At 39.8% G+C, this 16,004-nt stretch overlaps 1 protein-coding gene across 10 annotated transcripts in view; it reads right to left on the minus strand.

Moving 5' to 3' along the window:
- Positions 1 to 16,004, minus strand: part of ITSN2 (intersectin 2) — a 79,978-nt gene that overhangs the window by 52,266 nt on the left and 11,708 nt on the right. For 7 of the 10 annotated variants that reach the window (XM_039721638.1, XM_039721643.1, XM_039721641.1 and 4 more), the window contains exon 2: positions 14,790 to 14,853. In XM_039721638.1, coding sequence (XP_039577572.1) covers positions 14,790 to 14,820 — 31 coding nt within the window. In that variant the 5' untranslated portion in view covers positions 14,821 to 14,853. Of the gene's footprint in view, positions 1 to 14,789; positions 14,854 to 15,311; positions 15,409 to 16,004 lie in introns of all 10 variants that reach the window. The other 3 variants (XM_039721639.1, XM_039721637.1, XM_039721636.1) reach the window with 1 other exon arrangement.

Below are 16,004 nucleotides of genomic sequence, written 5' to 3' on the forward strand. Positions count from 1 at the left end.
GGCATGGAAGAAAATGTAGTAAGCCTTAAATTCCAATGTATAAAAACATAGATTTTTTAAAAATATAAATATTCATAGCAGGAATTAGGATCTAGAGAACAGCACACTTGCAAGTCAGCACACCCCTCCCAGTGAAATTTTAGTGCTTGTCTATAACTGAACAAAGGCCCAGCAAATTAAATTTTATCCTATTTTATCACTTGAGAGAGTGTCTGCCATCTGCAGCCTGAACTAGAACAGGTCATTGTTTTCTGAATAGAGGTTAATAACTGTTGGACAATGAAAGTATTTGTCTAAAATTAAAAAGAAAATTTAAAACCCACTGCTTCTGGTAGGGATCCACACTGAATGCAGTCAAACCCCACCCACACTTATTATTTAAAGGATTCACTGTTTTTTTTCCAACTCCCACCCCATATGCCACAGAAACAAGATAAAGAGCACAGCACAAGAGGGAAGGCTAAAGCACTGTCAGTGATTGTATTTAGCTTAAGCAGGTGCTCACAGCTCTTTTGATGGTCCCCTTGGTGACACAATTAAGAAAAGTAAAATCTGAGTACAGAAAAGCTCATATGAAGATTTCTCTAAATACCACGTGAAAATACCACACCAGTCCATCTGAAATAAACACTTCCAACAACAGGACTCACAAGGCCTTGGCAATTCCACAATGCACATCACAGCACCATTCTCCAAAGTAATTGTTGTATTTACCTATATAGTACAACCAAGACCATCACAAAACTCAGCCAAAATTAGTCTGAAATTCAGTTCTCCTGTGCCATCACCATCAAATCATGCTACAAAAATCATGCTACAATCCTCACAAATATTGTGATTGCTTCCCAAAACTACCACAAGTGGTAAAAATGGACACTCAGTGCAACTGCTAGAAAATTGCAATGCCTGGTTTACACACAACCACGTCCTGGGCATGCTGAGCTGTGATGAAGGGAAGATGCTCCTTTTTGGGAAAGGCAGAACTGCAGGAGGAGTCAAACATCTGCCACCCAAGATGTATCATCTAAACTGATCTGGCTGAGCTCAGCCATTTTTTGCACTAACACGCCTCCAGTTCTAGGGTTGAGAAATGTCTTGCCTGTAAACCAGATCCAATGTAGTCTGCATAGAGAAATTGCTGCTCTTCTTCTGTCCACACGGCCCCAGTCCTCACTCATGGCAAGTCATGAATCACAAACCAAACTGCAGGTGTCTGCTCCTCACAGCCCTCTCTGACCACAGGATGGGCAAGAGGCAGGAATCTCCTTGATGGAGCAGCACTGAACCTTTGGCTGCCCAAGCAGCAGTGAGCTACAATGTGTAAAATCAGATTTTACAGATCAGCTCCCCACAAGAAATCAAAATACAGTTGCTGCTACATGCTCCCATGAGAGGCTTTGCTGCTGACAAGGAATAGTACATTATTCTTCTGACTCAGCTTAAATTTCCTGGACATTTTCAACATCTAAATCATTTTTCCAACTGTAGCTGATAAAATTTTGGAGGGGAAAAACAGTACAATCACTCTGACAAGAAGGCATCTCATTAACTCATTATTCTTCAGAACAGGTTACTTTAGAATCCTACAACTTCACACATGAAGCCAACACTGTATTTGACTACCCTGGAGTTTTAGGAATCAAAACTCAAGAAATGCTGAACTTGTGAGATTTTTCCCCACAAAGACTTTCTCTAGGACAGAGTAACTACTGTCTTCACCTGCTCTTTCAGCTTATGAAAAACCACAAGTCTATCTTAGTAAGACTTCTGGAAGACAGAGACCAAATTTTCTTTCTTTCCTAGAGAAGGCTGGTACTTTCAGAGAAGACTGAATAAATGTCAACACTGGCAATCGTTCTCAATATCCAACATTGGAAACCTGGACTTCACATCCAAGTATGTCTCCACAGATTCCCTATTCCAAAACAGAAAACCAACAGTAAAAGGTCCTTTACTTGCCCACTCCAAAACTCCACAACACATTCAAGAGTTCAATGTCACATGTGGAGCCTGCCCACATAGAAAGTCCATGTGGGATGACAAAGATCCAAACACCCAAAGCTAAATATGCTTTGAACTTCACTCTCAAGACTTCTCTGAAGATGACAAAATACAGACTGACACAAAATACACTTTCATGTCATAGGTATTTCTGTAATTCCCTGTGGCAGCACTCAGTTTTCTGTTGCTGGAAACAAGTGACTATGCTGTTGATTTGGTATCTTCAGCTCCTTTAAGTTCATTTTAAATGAGACACCTCTTTAGGCGAGTGGAGGGAGGTCTGCTTATGGCAGGATCACAGCATTTCAGGACAGCTCCAGAAATGCCTTTACAGCACTGCATCAGACAGATAACCTGAATAAAATAAAGGACTTGCTTTGATGGGCTGCCAACATCAAAAGGGAAACAAACACTGTTCTTTCCTTAAAACAGTAAATCACCATTGAAAGAGAGAGGAGAAAAGAAAGTGCAGTCCTAGAAGAAAAGTAAATAGACTTGAAAATGCTCTGTTAAGACCTCTGCCACTGGTAGTCCTGCCCATAGGCAAAGAGTAGCTATAGTGAGAACAGCAGGATTACTGATAAGGAAAAACCATAAGACATTTCTCACATTCTCCAGAATATCTTTGTTTCTCACTCACAGGCATTGCTTGTTTTTTTTCTAATAAAAAACTATGCTCCTATGACCTACAAAGTTAATTAACTCCACAGAGATAACAAACCTAAATTGAAAGAGCATTCCTTGTACATGTAAGTCATGAGGATTATACCACCACCTCTGTAAACATCAAAAAAAACTAGCATGAAGCTTCATAATGACCTTAAATAAATATTTATCCCTGTGTTTAAAGACAGGGAAATTTCAGCACAGACATGCAGCAGCGTGCCTCAAGCTGTATAAAAAGGGGTTTTCCTTAATGCAACCAGCAATCACATTACAGTCACCTATTAGAAGCCTCCAGAGAGTTGTCTGGTCTAGGACATATTAGGATTAATCTAATAATTCCAGTCTTTCTGTGTTTGCAGATAAGTTTACCACAGAGGCATTTATCACAGATTTAACATTCCCAACTGAGATGTTGAATCAGACTTCTAATTTTTCCTCAGTGGTGAGTAAACACTCCAGGAGTCTGAAAATACACAGAACATTTTACCATTAGTCTGAATTTGAGATTATTTATCAGTGTTATTGCTATTTTCAATATTTGCTTCCCTCCTTCGCTGTTGATTCTATATCTCTAACAGGAAAAAGATTACTAATAATCATAATTTATCCTTATTTAGGTGTGCTAATGCATATGAACTACTACTGTGGAGGCTTTGGGTCCATCCCAAAGCATCACCTGCTCTTCCTTGAGGTTTGCACCTGCTATTCCCAGCTTCCACAATCTCAGGCCATCACAGGAGCCACATGCAACCTCCTTTCACAATACATACATTAATCCCCAACTGCTCATCCTACCAGAAATGCTCCATGAAGCCTCCTATTTTTATTAAGCAACACCAAGGCAGCTGCCAGAGGAAAAGGGTATCTATTTCTGTGCTGAACTGTAACTTCAGCAACTTCTTTTTGTGTGCACATAGTTAAAAGGAAAAACTTGTAGCAAAGGATGTTAAACACAGGGAAACATGATTCTCCTTCAATTTTGTCATTTCACTAAATTTACAAGAATTGTGCCCATTGAAGCTGAGAAAATTTTTAAAGATTTTCAACAATCTCTGATGTGTTATCAAAAAATAGCTGGTACCTGCAGACATATTGTTAAATAGTGTCAGGCACATGCAAGGCTACAAGATTTGGCCAAGAAAAGGTTGTTTAATTGAAGAGCAAACTTCCAGAAATGTGGACAAAGCAACAGCAGCCACACTGCATTTGGGAGTACAATTAATATTCTTTACATTATGTACAGAATTTCTAGATATTTGGTATACTGGGAACTCTCAGGTTGGGCAGTTCACTGAAATCAAATACTGAGATTGTTTAAACTATCCACTTGCTCCTGTGAGATGTGGTGCAGAATTCTGCCTGGAGATCTTGTCACTGGCAGTCCCCACTCTGATACATAAAATCCATCCATAGAGGAGGAACGTGAACTCTGTGTCATGCAGTGATCTCAGTGCAGAAACATAATCCATGCTTTTAGAAGGAGTATAATCCCTAAAACAATTTAGAGATACATAATAGTGTAATCCATGCTAACAGTATAGATCCAATTCTTTTCTGAACTCTACAGCACACTTGGCTATTCCAAAGCACTTAAACTATCAGTTTATAATAGCAGGATAGTATTACTATACTTCATAAATATCACAGAATCTTTTAGCTCATTAAGGCTATCCATTTTCAGAAGATCATTTTTAATTAAATTATTGCCAATTCCACTGATGCACTAAAAAAAAAAAAATCCACCAAAAACACACCAAGGAAGCAAAATACTGGAAAAAACCCAAACAAATAAAAAAATGGGTTTAAAGTTTTGTTAATGCTCCACTAATGTAAAAGTACATCAGGAAATGTGTGCTGGAAATGTGTATAAACTTGACAGTATTCTGAACTGCAAATTAACATGCTACCTTTTGCACTAGTTTAGTGTAAAGTTTTTAACAATTCATTCAATAGTGGGTTTTTAAAGTTTTAATGAAGTAAGCTTCCTACATCTCATCAAAAAGTGCAATCACTGTAATATGCCATGTTGGTAAACTCATGTTTTATTTTTCCAAATTAATTAACTTGGCCTTTCCTTACATGAAGACGTTCGCACACAGAGCCGGGCTTAACCTAAGCCTTTGACAGATCTAGATTCAATACCAGCAATTAATATAAAATTATTTTCTGCCTGACTCTGGAGAAACAATGACAGTGAAACCAGTTGTAGCTGCTGAGTTACTGATGCAGCACATGAAACAAACCCACTCCTCTAGCCAATGACAGCTCTGTCTGTGCCCTGAACCACAGAACCACAGAACCATTTCCCACCTAAATGGTTGGGAAATACCTTTAAGATCATGGAGTCCAGCCATCAACCCAGCACTGCCAAGCCCACCTCTAAACCATGGCCCTCAGTGCCAATTGACAGGTCTTTTAAAACCCTGCAGGGATGATGTCTAGCACTGCCAAGCCCACCTCTAAACCACGGCCCTCAGTGCCACATTGACAGGTCTTTTAAAACCCTGCAGGGATGATGACTCCAGCACTGCCCTGGGCAGCCTGTCTAATGCTTGACAACCCTTCCAGGAAGAAATTTTTTTCCAGTATTCAATCTAAATCTCCCCTGGTAGAACTTGAAGCCATTTTGCCTTGTCCTGTCATTTGTTACTTGTGGAAAGAGCCCGACCCCACCTGGCTGTCCCCTCCTGTCAGGGAGCTGTGCAGAGCCAGAAGGTCCCCCCTGAGCCCCCTTTTCTCCAGGCTGAGCCAGTTTTCCAGCTCCCTCAGCTGCTCCTCATCAGACCTGTGCTCCAGAGCCTTCCCCAGCTCCGTTCCCTTCCCTGGACCTGCTCCAGCCCCTCAATGTCCTTCCTGAACTGAGGGGCCCAGAACAGGATTTGAGGCAGATCCTCTCCAGTGCCCAGCACATGGGAATGGTCATTCTCCTAAACCTGCAAGTCACACTTATGGATGGATTTTAGAAAGAAAGAAGAGAACAAGTAGTCACACCAACAAGAATCTTTCCAATGGAAAGTACAAAAAGGTCAAGTAAGCAATATTATCATGGCATAATATAATCATACTTCGATAAATTCTTCAGCTTTAAGCTCTGCCTGCATTTGCTTTTAAAGTGAGCAAACTTCCAGCTGACAAATCCATGGCCTTCCTCCCCAGCCTGACAAAGATGGAAGAGATGCTTACCCTACAGTTAAGGACAAGTTAGAAGCTTTTTCAAGTAAACTCACCAACCTGTATTGTATCAAAGCCTGCCATGAGAAAAACAAAAGATTTTAGTTACCAAAAGATTTTAGTTAGACAAAACATTTCTAATCTTGGAAACTGGTATTTTATGCTGCACACAAAACAACTCTATGACTTAATTAAAAATTTACAAAAGAACGATTTAATTATTGTCTAGCAAATCTCTGTGGAGTGCAGCAAAACTAATAAGATTCAGATGAGTTTCCATCTGTGGCAGCCAATAAATCTTTCTGCACCAGGAGAAATGCAGGCAGTAAAAATACCAGGGAAAAGGATAGAAAGTGAACCTTGAAATTAGGTGTGGTAAAGGAAATTATTCTCCCATGAAGACATACACTGACAAAATCAGAACAGAATTCTGTTTCAGGAATATTAGGTCCTTTCCAGTAATTTTCATAGTTCTCATCACTATCTGGCCATTAGCATAAAAACCACATTTCTGGGTTCTCAGACTTGAGGAGGAAGTCTGGGATCAGGAAGAAACTTGATGGGTTATATTTGCAATGGAGAATGGGGATACAGACTTGAAAGAAAAGAGGAAAATAGACGAACAAAAAAAACCCCAAAAAATTACACAGGAAGGGTGGGAGAGAAAAAAATGAAGAGTCATTTCCTGAATGATCTTGGAATATAATAAAAATAGGAGATAACTCAGGAAACAAAACACAGTAACAATTCTTCCAGTAGAGACTGCATATTCCCCCAGCTGATAACCCAGCACAGAGTGACAGTGTGAGCAAAGCTGCTCCAGGATTCTCCTCAGCCCCAGTGCACTCCTGAACCAGAGAACTGCCTCGTTACTAGAAGGAAAATCCACATATCCCTAACCATTTAAGGAATCCAAGACCTTCTGTCATCCACAGCTTCCTACAGCTTTCATTGTTTATTTGACACAGTGCAAAGTGCTCTGTATGACTGAGATGTGCCAATGGTACTTTCATCTATTACTGGAAAATCCTTGTGTTATCAAAGAGCAATTACCATTCCCTTACCTGAAAAATAATGGATGACCTTGGGAAGGTGACATCTGTATTTTCCACCATCCCCACCCTTTCATTTCCAAGCTGGAATGCCCTAGTCAATTCAATTAATCCACATATGGAAGCTGTTCTGTATCTTTAATCACTCTTGTTACCCTCTTTGTAATTTCTAGTGCTGGTAGAAGGAAAAAATGGAGGGAAAACTTAAAGGAAACACAAAGGAAACAGAAGCAAGAAGTACTCCTTAGAAGATTAAATTACTAATTAGCAGAACTTGCCAGCTATATGCAGCACACATACAATATTACTTTCCTAGCACACATGGGGATTTGATCTAAAATATAATAAATTAAAAACTGTTTAATTTATGTTCGTACAACCATTGGTATCAGTTATATATATCAGTTTATATCATAGTCCCTAATCCTGCCTTGCCAGTGGCTCTTAGGGACATTTATGGGCTAGAATTTAAAACAGAATTCTTCCCTGGGTGTTACGGTTGTTACAGTTTATCAGTTGCATGAAACCACGGATTTAGCAAGATTCTTGAGCCAAAAAAGCCCCCAAATGGAAAAGGGAAAAAAAAAGAAAAAAGGCAGCAACCATTTAATAGCCATGGCACAGATCTTTCCTCTTCAAGTTTTGATTCCATGTACTGTTTTCAAAACATCTGAAAGACAATGAGTCCTAAAAATGACTTGTGAGTTGTTCACTGTGTGAAACAAACTACCAAACAAACCCATTTTCTTCTGCTAGCCTTAAACCAAATCATTTCACTACGTATCATGTTGCTTTGCAGCTATGAAAAAACACAGTGAATATTCCTTCCCTTGTTAGCATTTTCTGTACTGTTATGGCTTTACAGGTTTTTAGCTGTCTCTAAAAAAACACCTGAACTGTCCTTAGCTGTCTCTAAACTAAACAACTCTCATCCACTTAGGCTCGCTTAGCACAGGAGCCACAACCTCTCTGTGGTCACCTTTTCCACAGGTATCCTTACTTTGTGTTGAATTCCTTTTGTGTAACAGATTCTGGCAGCTACAGAGTGGATCATTTCCAGAAAAAGGAGCTTAGTGAATGTTATCTTCAGGCCAGGTTAAAAAGGATTGTCTGTGTATTTCTTAGTCCAATCTGAACACAGAGAACATGAGAAACAGGAGAGACTCTGCTGGCCTTCCAACCCACATCACCTCCACCAGAAACAGTTTACACACTAACTTACATCTGTAAATTTTATTTCCTCAAGCCTGAAGATTTCCTGTGAGACACAGAGCTATGGAAGCACTATCATTTGTTGCACAACAAATTTCACTTGTAGCTGGTAAGAAAATATAAGTGTACCCTTTTCAGTACAATTATACAGGTATCAACACACACTGTAACAGGTGCAGAGTTCCACAGCAGTGAAACCAGGACCTTTCAGAAAATCTGTTTCCTACAGAAACAACTGTGCTGCAGAGATCATGGTTCAATGCTATATCATGGTTATGAGAAGAAATGCAAGGAAAAATGTCGGTGCATAATTTAAAATATACCACCTCTTATTTATATTTACATATATAAAAACTTTTACGCTAATTACTTCAGTAAGAAGAAGAGCAGTAGTAGTTCTTGATATTGATTTAATCTTACCAGTTCTTGAGACTTGCATACAGAGAACTTCACATCCAACTAAAGCACAAATGTTTTCAACTTATTAAGATAACTTCTCTGAAGACAGCCAGTATGAATGCTAGTCCCATGGACACTGACATTCTTTCAGATTTCCAGGGTTTCACCCCTTGCAGCTCTCTCAGTGATGATTTAAAGCTACTGTCCCATTGTCAGAAAAACAACAGATGTCCCAAAGAACTGATGCAGTACACTGGAAAGCCTGAACACACAAGATTCCTAATTAAAGTAATAGGCATTATATAAATATATCTGACAGACCACAATGCCTGAAAAATGTGTTTGTTCTTGCCATTACAGTTAGTGGGCTAAACCTGAACTCATTCTGCCAATACTGATTAGTATTGTCTGTGGCCTGCTCAAAGTGATGATCACAGATGATTCAGAATTTAGTAAATGTTAAGATGGTGCCACTTCACACAATGCTCATCAACCCTAAATTGCAACAACCACATGAAGTGGCTTATCAGACTAATGTATTTCACAAACTTGGGAGTTAAACCTTCAAGGAAATGAACATTTTAACAGTCAAAGAACTTTGAAACTTGGCCGTGTATTAGATTTATGTTTTTGAGTCTTCTCAGCTAAGCCTTCAGCCTTCTGCTCCATTTTGGGAAAGTATTTGTAGATCTTCTTGTGGTTTGTTTTTTTTTGTTTAGGGTTTTATATGCTTTGAAGAAAAAACACCAGGAAGTCTCTCTGACATCCAAAATGAATAAAGCAGCTTGCATTATAGTATTAGTATTCCAAATAAAAGCCATCCTGGGTTTCCCACTCAGTGAAAACTTACCTTCTGAGGTAAGCTATAAAAAGCTAACATGTGATACTAACAAAATGAAATCTTAGCAAGACAAAACTATAGGCCTGAAGTTAACAGCTCAAGATCTAACACTAATCTTCATTATTATCTAATTCTTCATTACATTTTAGGAGCACCAGATTGGAAGGGACTTCCAAGGTCACCATGTACAACTGCTGCTTCTCCAAGAAATTCAAATACATTAATTCCTTCCTAAAATGCAAGTTCTGCCTTAAGGCAATGAGATTTCCTCCTTGACCATGGTGCAGAATGTCACTGCTGACAGAACCATTCCCATTTCCAGACCAACTGCACCAACAGCTGCTTCATCTCTATTTACCCCCGTGCTAACACTGTACTCAAAGACAAGTTTGTTTCCTTTCTTAATGTTGTTCTTCCCAATAGGGAAAAAATAAAGAGTAAATTTATTTATTGAATAGGAAATGCAATGAAATTAAAATTAAAACCCCAAACAAAACAGTAAGCTTTTATCTGGGCTAGTTAACACAGGCAATCTGCTTTATTCTTTCTCAGCACTTAATTAATTACACTGAAACCCAGCCCAGTATCTATTTCACTTCCTGGTTCTTTTCCCCCCTCTCAAGCAGATAACCCAAATTCTACCCTCTAACCCACAACATGTCTCACGAGGGCCTGAAGCAATAGCATACACCACTCCTTATTTCATCCACCACATTTTAGGATGCATTTCCTTTCCCTCAAATCACGTAATTATTACGTGATCCTCTAACACATCCGGTTGTCTTCCTCATTAGTCACAGCCAACTGCTGAGTTCCCAGCACACAGCAAAAATTCTTCTAGCCCATAATGATATGGCTAAAAAGCTAGTTGAAGTCAGCACAGCAGAAATGTGATGAAATTTAACCAGTGATATGCAGCCCATACTGTGTCATTCTGGCTGGAAAATTATTCCAGAGTTTATCATCTTCCAATTTAACCAGCATATATTTTATTTTTACTGTTGATACTGCCATAAATAACCATTAAGACTGGCATCATGATAAAATCCATGAAGAATAACACGCTTACAATATCCTGGTCTAAAACTTGCATTTTCTTCCCTTTTAGCCATTTATTTCTCTAATGAACCATGGGATCTGTACATGTTTTCTACAAAACTCAGGTATTGAAGAAGGCACAAAGTGTGACCTTCCCTTGTTAAAACCTATTTCTATTTACTCCATTTAACATATACCTCCATGTCTAACTATTTTTTCCTTCCAAGATTTCCTCTTACATCCTCCATGTGAATCATATTATCCTCACAATTAAATATAAATAAGACTCCTTGTATTGTGAAACCCTACAGCACTATTTCTGACTTACAATATTGAAGAAAAGATATAAAATGGTAAACACACTGGAAATCTAATTTTTTGCAGGGTGTGACAGTGGAAGATAAACACCCCTCTGACTTGAGCATATGAATTTTGCTCCATATCAACTGATACCACTGCCCTCACTCAAAGGAAGCTTTAAGTCATAAATAAAGACAGAGAAAATATTTGCTCTTGTCTTATAGTTTCTTTCTCTTTCCTACTTTTAGATGGGGGAACAAGTTCTGATACTTGTTTTGCAAGGTCTAATTCAGCTTTGTGTCTTTATCCATGCTTGTTGACATTCAAGTCTACAGTTTCCATATCTACAGTGCACACAAGGTGAGGAGTCAGGTTGCACTCAAGCAGCTTTTAATTGAACTCTGATGACCAGAGCTGGTCCTAATTCAAAAACATTCAGACTGCAAAGCTTGAGACGAGAAGGTGCAGCAGGAATCTGTTGGTGGGTGTTTTGCCCTTGACACCAGGGAACCAGAACCTCACAGAACCCCTTCATGTCTATTTTAGTCTCCAACACACCTAAGTGTGAAGACACAAAATTCTATTCACAGCAGCAAAAAATCCAGTTTTACTTGTGAAGGTTTGGAAGAACGTGAAATGAGTTACAACTATTACTTTCTATACCTCAGTTTATCAGAGATTTTCCTGCTGGACCACAGAAAATTTATATCGAAAGGAAACAGGTGGTAGAAGGGAAGAGAAATGGCAAATAAAAATGTAAACAAAAAAAGCACAACCCAAAAATTCCAATGGTACTTAAGTAAACAATGCGAAAGATACTGATCAGCAAATACTGCTTTCCTTGTTCCAGGTGGTCCCTTAAGATTAAATCTCCCCAAAACCAAGATCCATCAGCATGGATATCAAACCCTGAACAAATCTAGCCTACAGAAGAATGAAGGAGAGTTGGAAAAGAGACATCTTGCAATTCCTTTCCAGCTGGAACGAACACATCCCACGGCAGTGAAGGTTACTTCTTACAGTGACAAAGGCAGCAATCGCTGAGACAAATTAGATGGAAGTACATTTTAACCTATTAAAGCCTTTATCCTTTTAAGTGTCTTTTGCAGTTAGTATATCAACTCTTCCTTTAGAAACACAGTTGCTGAAGTTATTTAGTGTAATAAAATGCAATTTCCAAAAGCTTTTGCAAGACTCGGGATGAATTTCTAAGCAAGCTTTGTCCAGATGGAGAACTGTTTGTAAGAAGAATCATCTACCATAACCTGGGCTTGTATTACCATTTTCACAGGAATAATGACCAATATTCAAGCAGTCACAGGATAGAACTAAACTCTCAGTAGGGTATCCTCAGTCTTGCTTGCTGACTGGGAAGAAGGAAATGCCTGGAGTGGCTCTTTGATAGAACTGGACTCCACATTGTTAAATGTGGAGTTTCTTATCCATCTGGTTCTGTACAAGAAACATGTTGCTCAGCCTTGCCGGTACACATAAAATGTCACCATAACCTTTACATTTTGCATGGGATATAAATTTGTAAAAACCAGCAGGTTTGCGCTGAGTTCCAGAAAAATCAACACCCACTCTTTAGTCCTGCTTTTCCTCTTTGAATTTCAGCTTGTTAATAAGGCACCCACAAAGGTCACCTTGGGCAGCAATGGAAAGTCAATGGGAGCTCCTTTCTGGGCCCTGTGTCCTTTCATGACTTTGAAGATAGACCTATCAACAGCAGGTGCCCCCAAGAGCACACAGTGTTGACACGTGGCCAGCTCCCAGCACAGCACAGTGGCCACCAGGCACACGCTGAGGCTGGACAGGCTCAGGACCCTGCTTGGCCAAGGTACTTTCTGAAGGTGCCCCAATGGAGCTGAGTCTGGAGCTACACACACAGCTCAGCTCCCCTTCCTTCTCAGGATCCTGTGCAGAGCTGCTTTCTCTGCTTAGGCTGGTAAATAATGTGCTGTAGCATCTGCCACTTGTATTTGTTTGAGGCTGAGTATTGTGCTTTGAACCCTGCAGCTCCAAGGCAGTGTCACATAATCACACACTTGTACACACATCTGCTCCATGCCATCCCCTCACTTTTCTGTGACACTGAACACCAGAAATAACCCAGAAACGGAAACTACTTCATGCATTACACTACTCATGAACTAAAAGCTAAGTACAATAGTACGTTGGTAAGAATAAGAGGTTTTTTTCCCACAGAGGGAACCCATTATTTCCCCCAGTAGCATACAAAGAGGAAGGGTCAATGCTGTGCTAGCACAAAGGTGAGGCAGGCAGCCAGTGCTCCCAGGCTGCAGCAGTGCCTAATGGCTTGGTTGCCTCACACATAACCTCATTCTTCATCTTATGCTTCAAGTCACTACCAAGGTCTAACAACATAATTAGAGGTTTCCTGCAATGAGTGGCAAATGCAGGTGAACTACTTTGAATGCAACCACTACATCAGTGCTTGTAAGCGCCAAGTAGCAGGGAAGAGGAACAAAAATTAGAGAACAACTTCAACAGCAAAGGGCACTCAGTATTCACCTAGAAATCACATTAAAACTATTGTTTAAAACACCTGACTTGTTTGAAATTTCACCAGTTCTGGTACACAGAGTCGACACAGTCATGCAAACTACTCTGTGAGGAGCAACAGTTTCACTATTGCCTGGTGTCTCTTCTCCATGCTCTCCCTCTTACTGTGCCTTCCAACACAGTAAAATTCGGAGAGGGGAAAGGCAGCATCCCCTGACACCTTCTGAGAGTGGCAGACAGTACTGCCCAAGGGATTTCAGATCAAGGATATTCTCCCAAACTAAGGCTTCTGAGAGCAGTGTATGTGGCCAGCACTGACAGCACACTTGCAATCCTCCAACAGAACCAAGGAATAAAAAGCCAAAACTAAAAGACATCAAATAACTTATGCATGCATCAACCACAGAGGCAGCCAAGAACATAAAGCTGTATCTTCTCCAAAGAGAGCTTCTGACTGTTTATTTTAAATTAAGAAGCAAAAACCATATGGCAAAAATTAAAAAAAACTTCCATTATGTCCAATAAAATGAATAAAATTATTTGGTCTATAGGATTTCCCCTAGTATTTATTGACTCCTTTTACTTGGCTTTTATTGTAAGGTCTGTAAAGCAAAGTCTGGAAAAAACTGCAGCTGACTGTATATAAAAAAAAGTGTTGATTACACAATTTTTTTAAAATTAAATGCCTTACACTTATATAAAACAGGTTTGTAGATTTAATAAGAAGTTTAATTTGAACTCTGAATGTTGCTCTGGGGAAAAAATATCAAAAAAAAACCCCAAAAAACCCTTTCCCAATTTATCTCAGTGACAATTTTCTAAATTAGTTGAAGACCTCCCAGTCCTGCAGTAACCTTCACAGATAAATGAGATAAATACTCATTCCTGTATCTATGTTTCTATTTTTATCAGGAGAAATAGTCCTTATCAGGAGTGTCTGAAGTACAAAACATTGTTTCTATACTTGTATTTTCATTTTGGCCAGCTCTGTAAATAACAACATGCAAATGTCAAATTTCTTGCAAATTGTGCCTTCACAAATAAGCCTTCTCTAAAAATAAAAGCTCCATCCCATACACACACACAGAGGAACAATTTTGAAGTTCCAACTCTCATATGTCTTTGAAAGAAATCACCAAGAAACAAACTGAAAAGTTTCTGTAGTGGAAAGAGCATAATCAAGAGGAAAAAAAATTTTTTTCTGAGAAGGGCTGATTGTTTTCATCAATGTCACAAGCTGCTTGACACATTCAAATATTTTGTTTAAAATAATCAGTGTAATGGACTATAATAGAACATATTTTGTGTGGAATTACGTAACAGAAAAGGTATGCAAGTTTAATCAACTATTACTTAGCATATTCCCTGCTTGAAGTCAGGCACTACAGCTCACGCATTCCTCAGCCCTGTGAATGACCCGAGATTGCCATCGCAGCCCGAACCACACTGCAGTGATGCTGTCCCCTCCCAGCCTGGGGACAGCGATCCCACCTGCAGCAAAGCGACCCGAACGCTGCTGCGGGCACCAAAAACACGAACAAACAACAAACCCCGAACCTCCCAGCCCTGCCCGAGCTACTCACCATTCACGGCTGCGGGAAACTGAGCCATCATGGTCCCGAGTGCGCGCCGCTAGCCCTCAGCCATCTGCAACATGAAAACATCGTGCCATTAATAATGCAACAAGGGCAGAGCCGAGCGGGGCGCGCCCGGCCCCGCTTCCCACAGCAAACAATGCCCGGCTCGGGCTGAGCGGCATCCACACCGGGAGCGGCCGCGGGATTTATTTTGGTCTTTTTTTTTTTTTTTTTGGTGTCTAGGGTATGCAGTGCAGTCCCGAGCCTTGTGGCAGCTCTTAAAGGCAAACAGTACCAACTGCTGGGAGGGATGCACAAACAGCCCCCGGCTCGCCGGGACGCATTCTGAGCCCCAGCACATCCCTGCCAGCGCTCCCCGGTAAATATTCAGTGTTTCGTTTAAAAAGAAAAGTTCAGTGCTCAGCTCCGTGAGCGAAAGCTGCTGCTGAGCAAAGCGGAAAACCAATTATTATTCAAATTCATCCACCCCAACACTCCACGCACTATTAACAAAGAAAACACTCTTACATGATGTATTCTGAAGAAAGGGCTTGTCCCAATAAAAATCTGTCATCAGCCAGTTTTGCAGAAGCAACACAATGAAGTTATTCCTTCTCCTGAGCTTCTGCATAAACACCCAAAAGCAGCATTTAAATGGGGTCGCAACAGAACTTACTTTCATAATAAATATCAGAGAACTAAGATTTTCTTTTTCTAGTACACATTCTTTCAAGAGTACCCATATAAAGAATTCTGTAGAATTGCAAAATAGCCACTAATAATTATCTGAGGGAAAAGCATGAACAATTTACTGCTTTACAAATATAGAACTAAGACAATGAAGTGAGCTTGTGCTTTGGAAGAGATAATTTTACTGAAATACTGAAATTTATACATCATTATCATTGTGCTCTCTGTGGACAAAGTGTGGTACAGGATGAAGCTAGAAAAATGAAATATTTATTTTAATTAAAAGAAACATGAATCACATCTCACTCACCCCCTTTTCAGACACCAAACCTCCTACACACACACATCCACAAAAACCCCCTTCATCTCAATAGAAGCACGTATTTTAATATTAAGTACAGAAATATCACATCCCCCATACTCCCTTCCTGCAAAGAAACTCCTGCGCATCTGAGCACAAAAATCACACAGCTGGAAAGCACTCCAGTTCCACCTGAGGACAGGAAAGCATTTTTTTGTATCTATTGCACA

Source organism: Passer montanus, unplaced genomic scaffold, assembly GCF_014805655.1.
Source record: "Passer montanus isolate IOZ18808 unplaced genomic scaffold, ASM1480565v1 scaffold46, whole genome shotgun sequence".
NCBI classification, from domain to species: domain Eukaryota; kingdom Metazoa; phylum Chordata; class Aves; order Passeriformes; family Passeridae; genus Passer; species Passer montanus.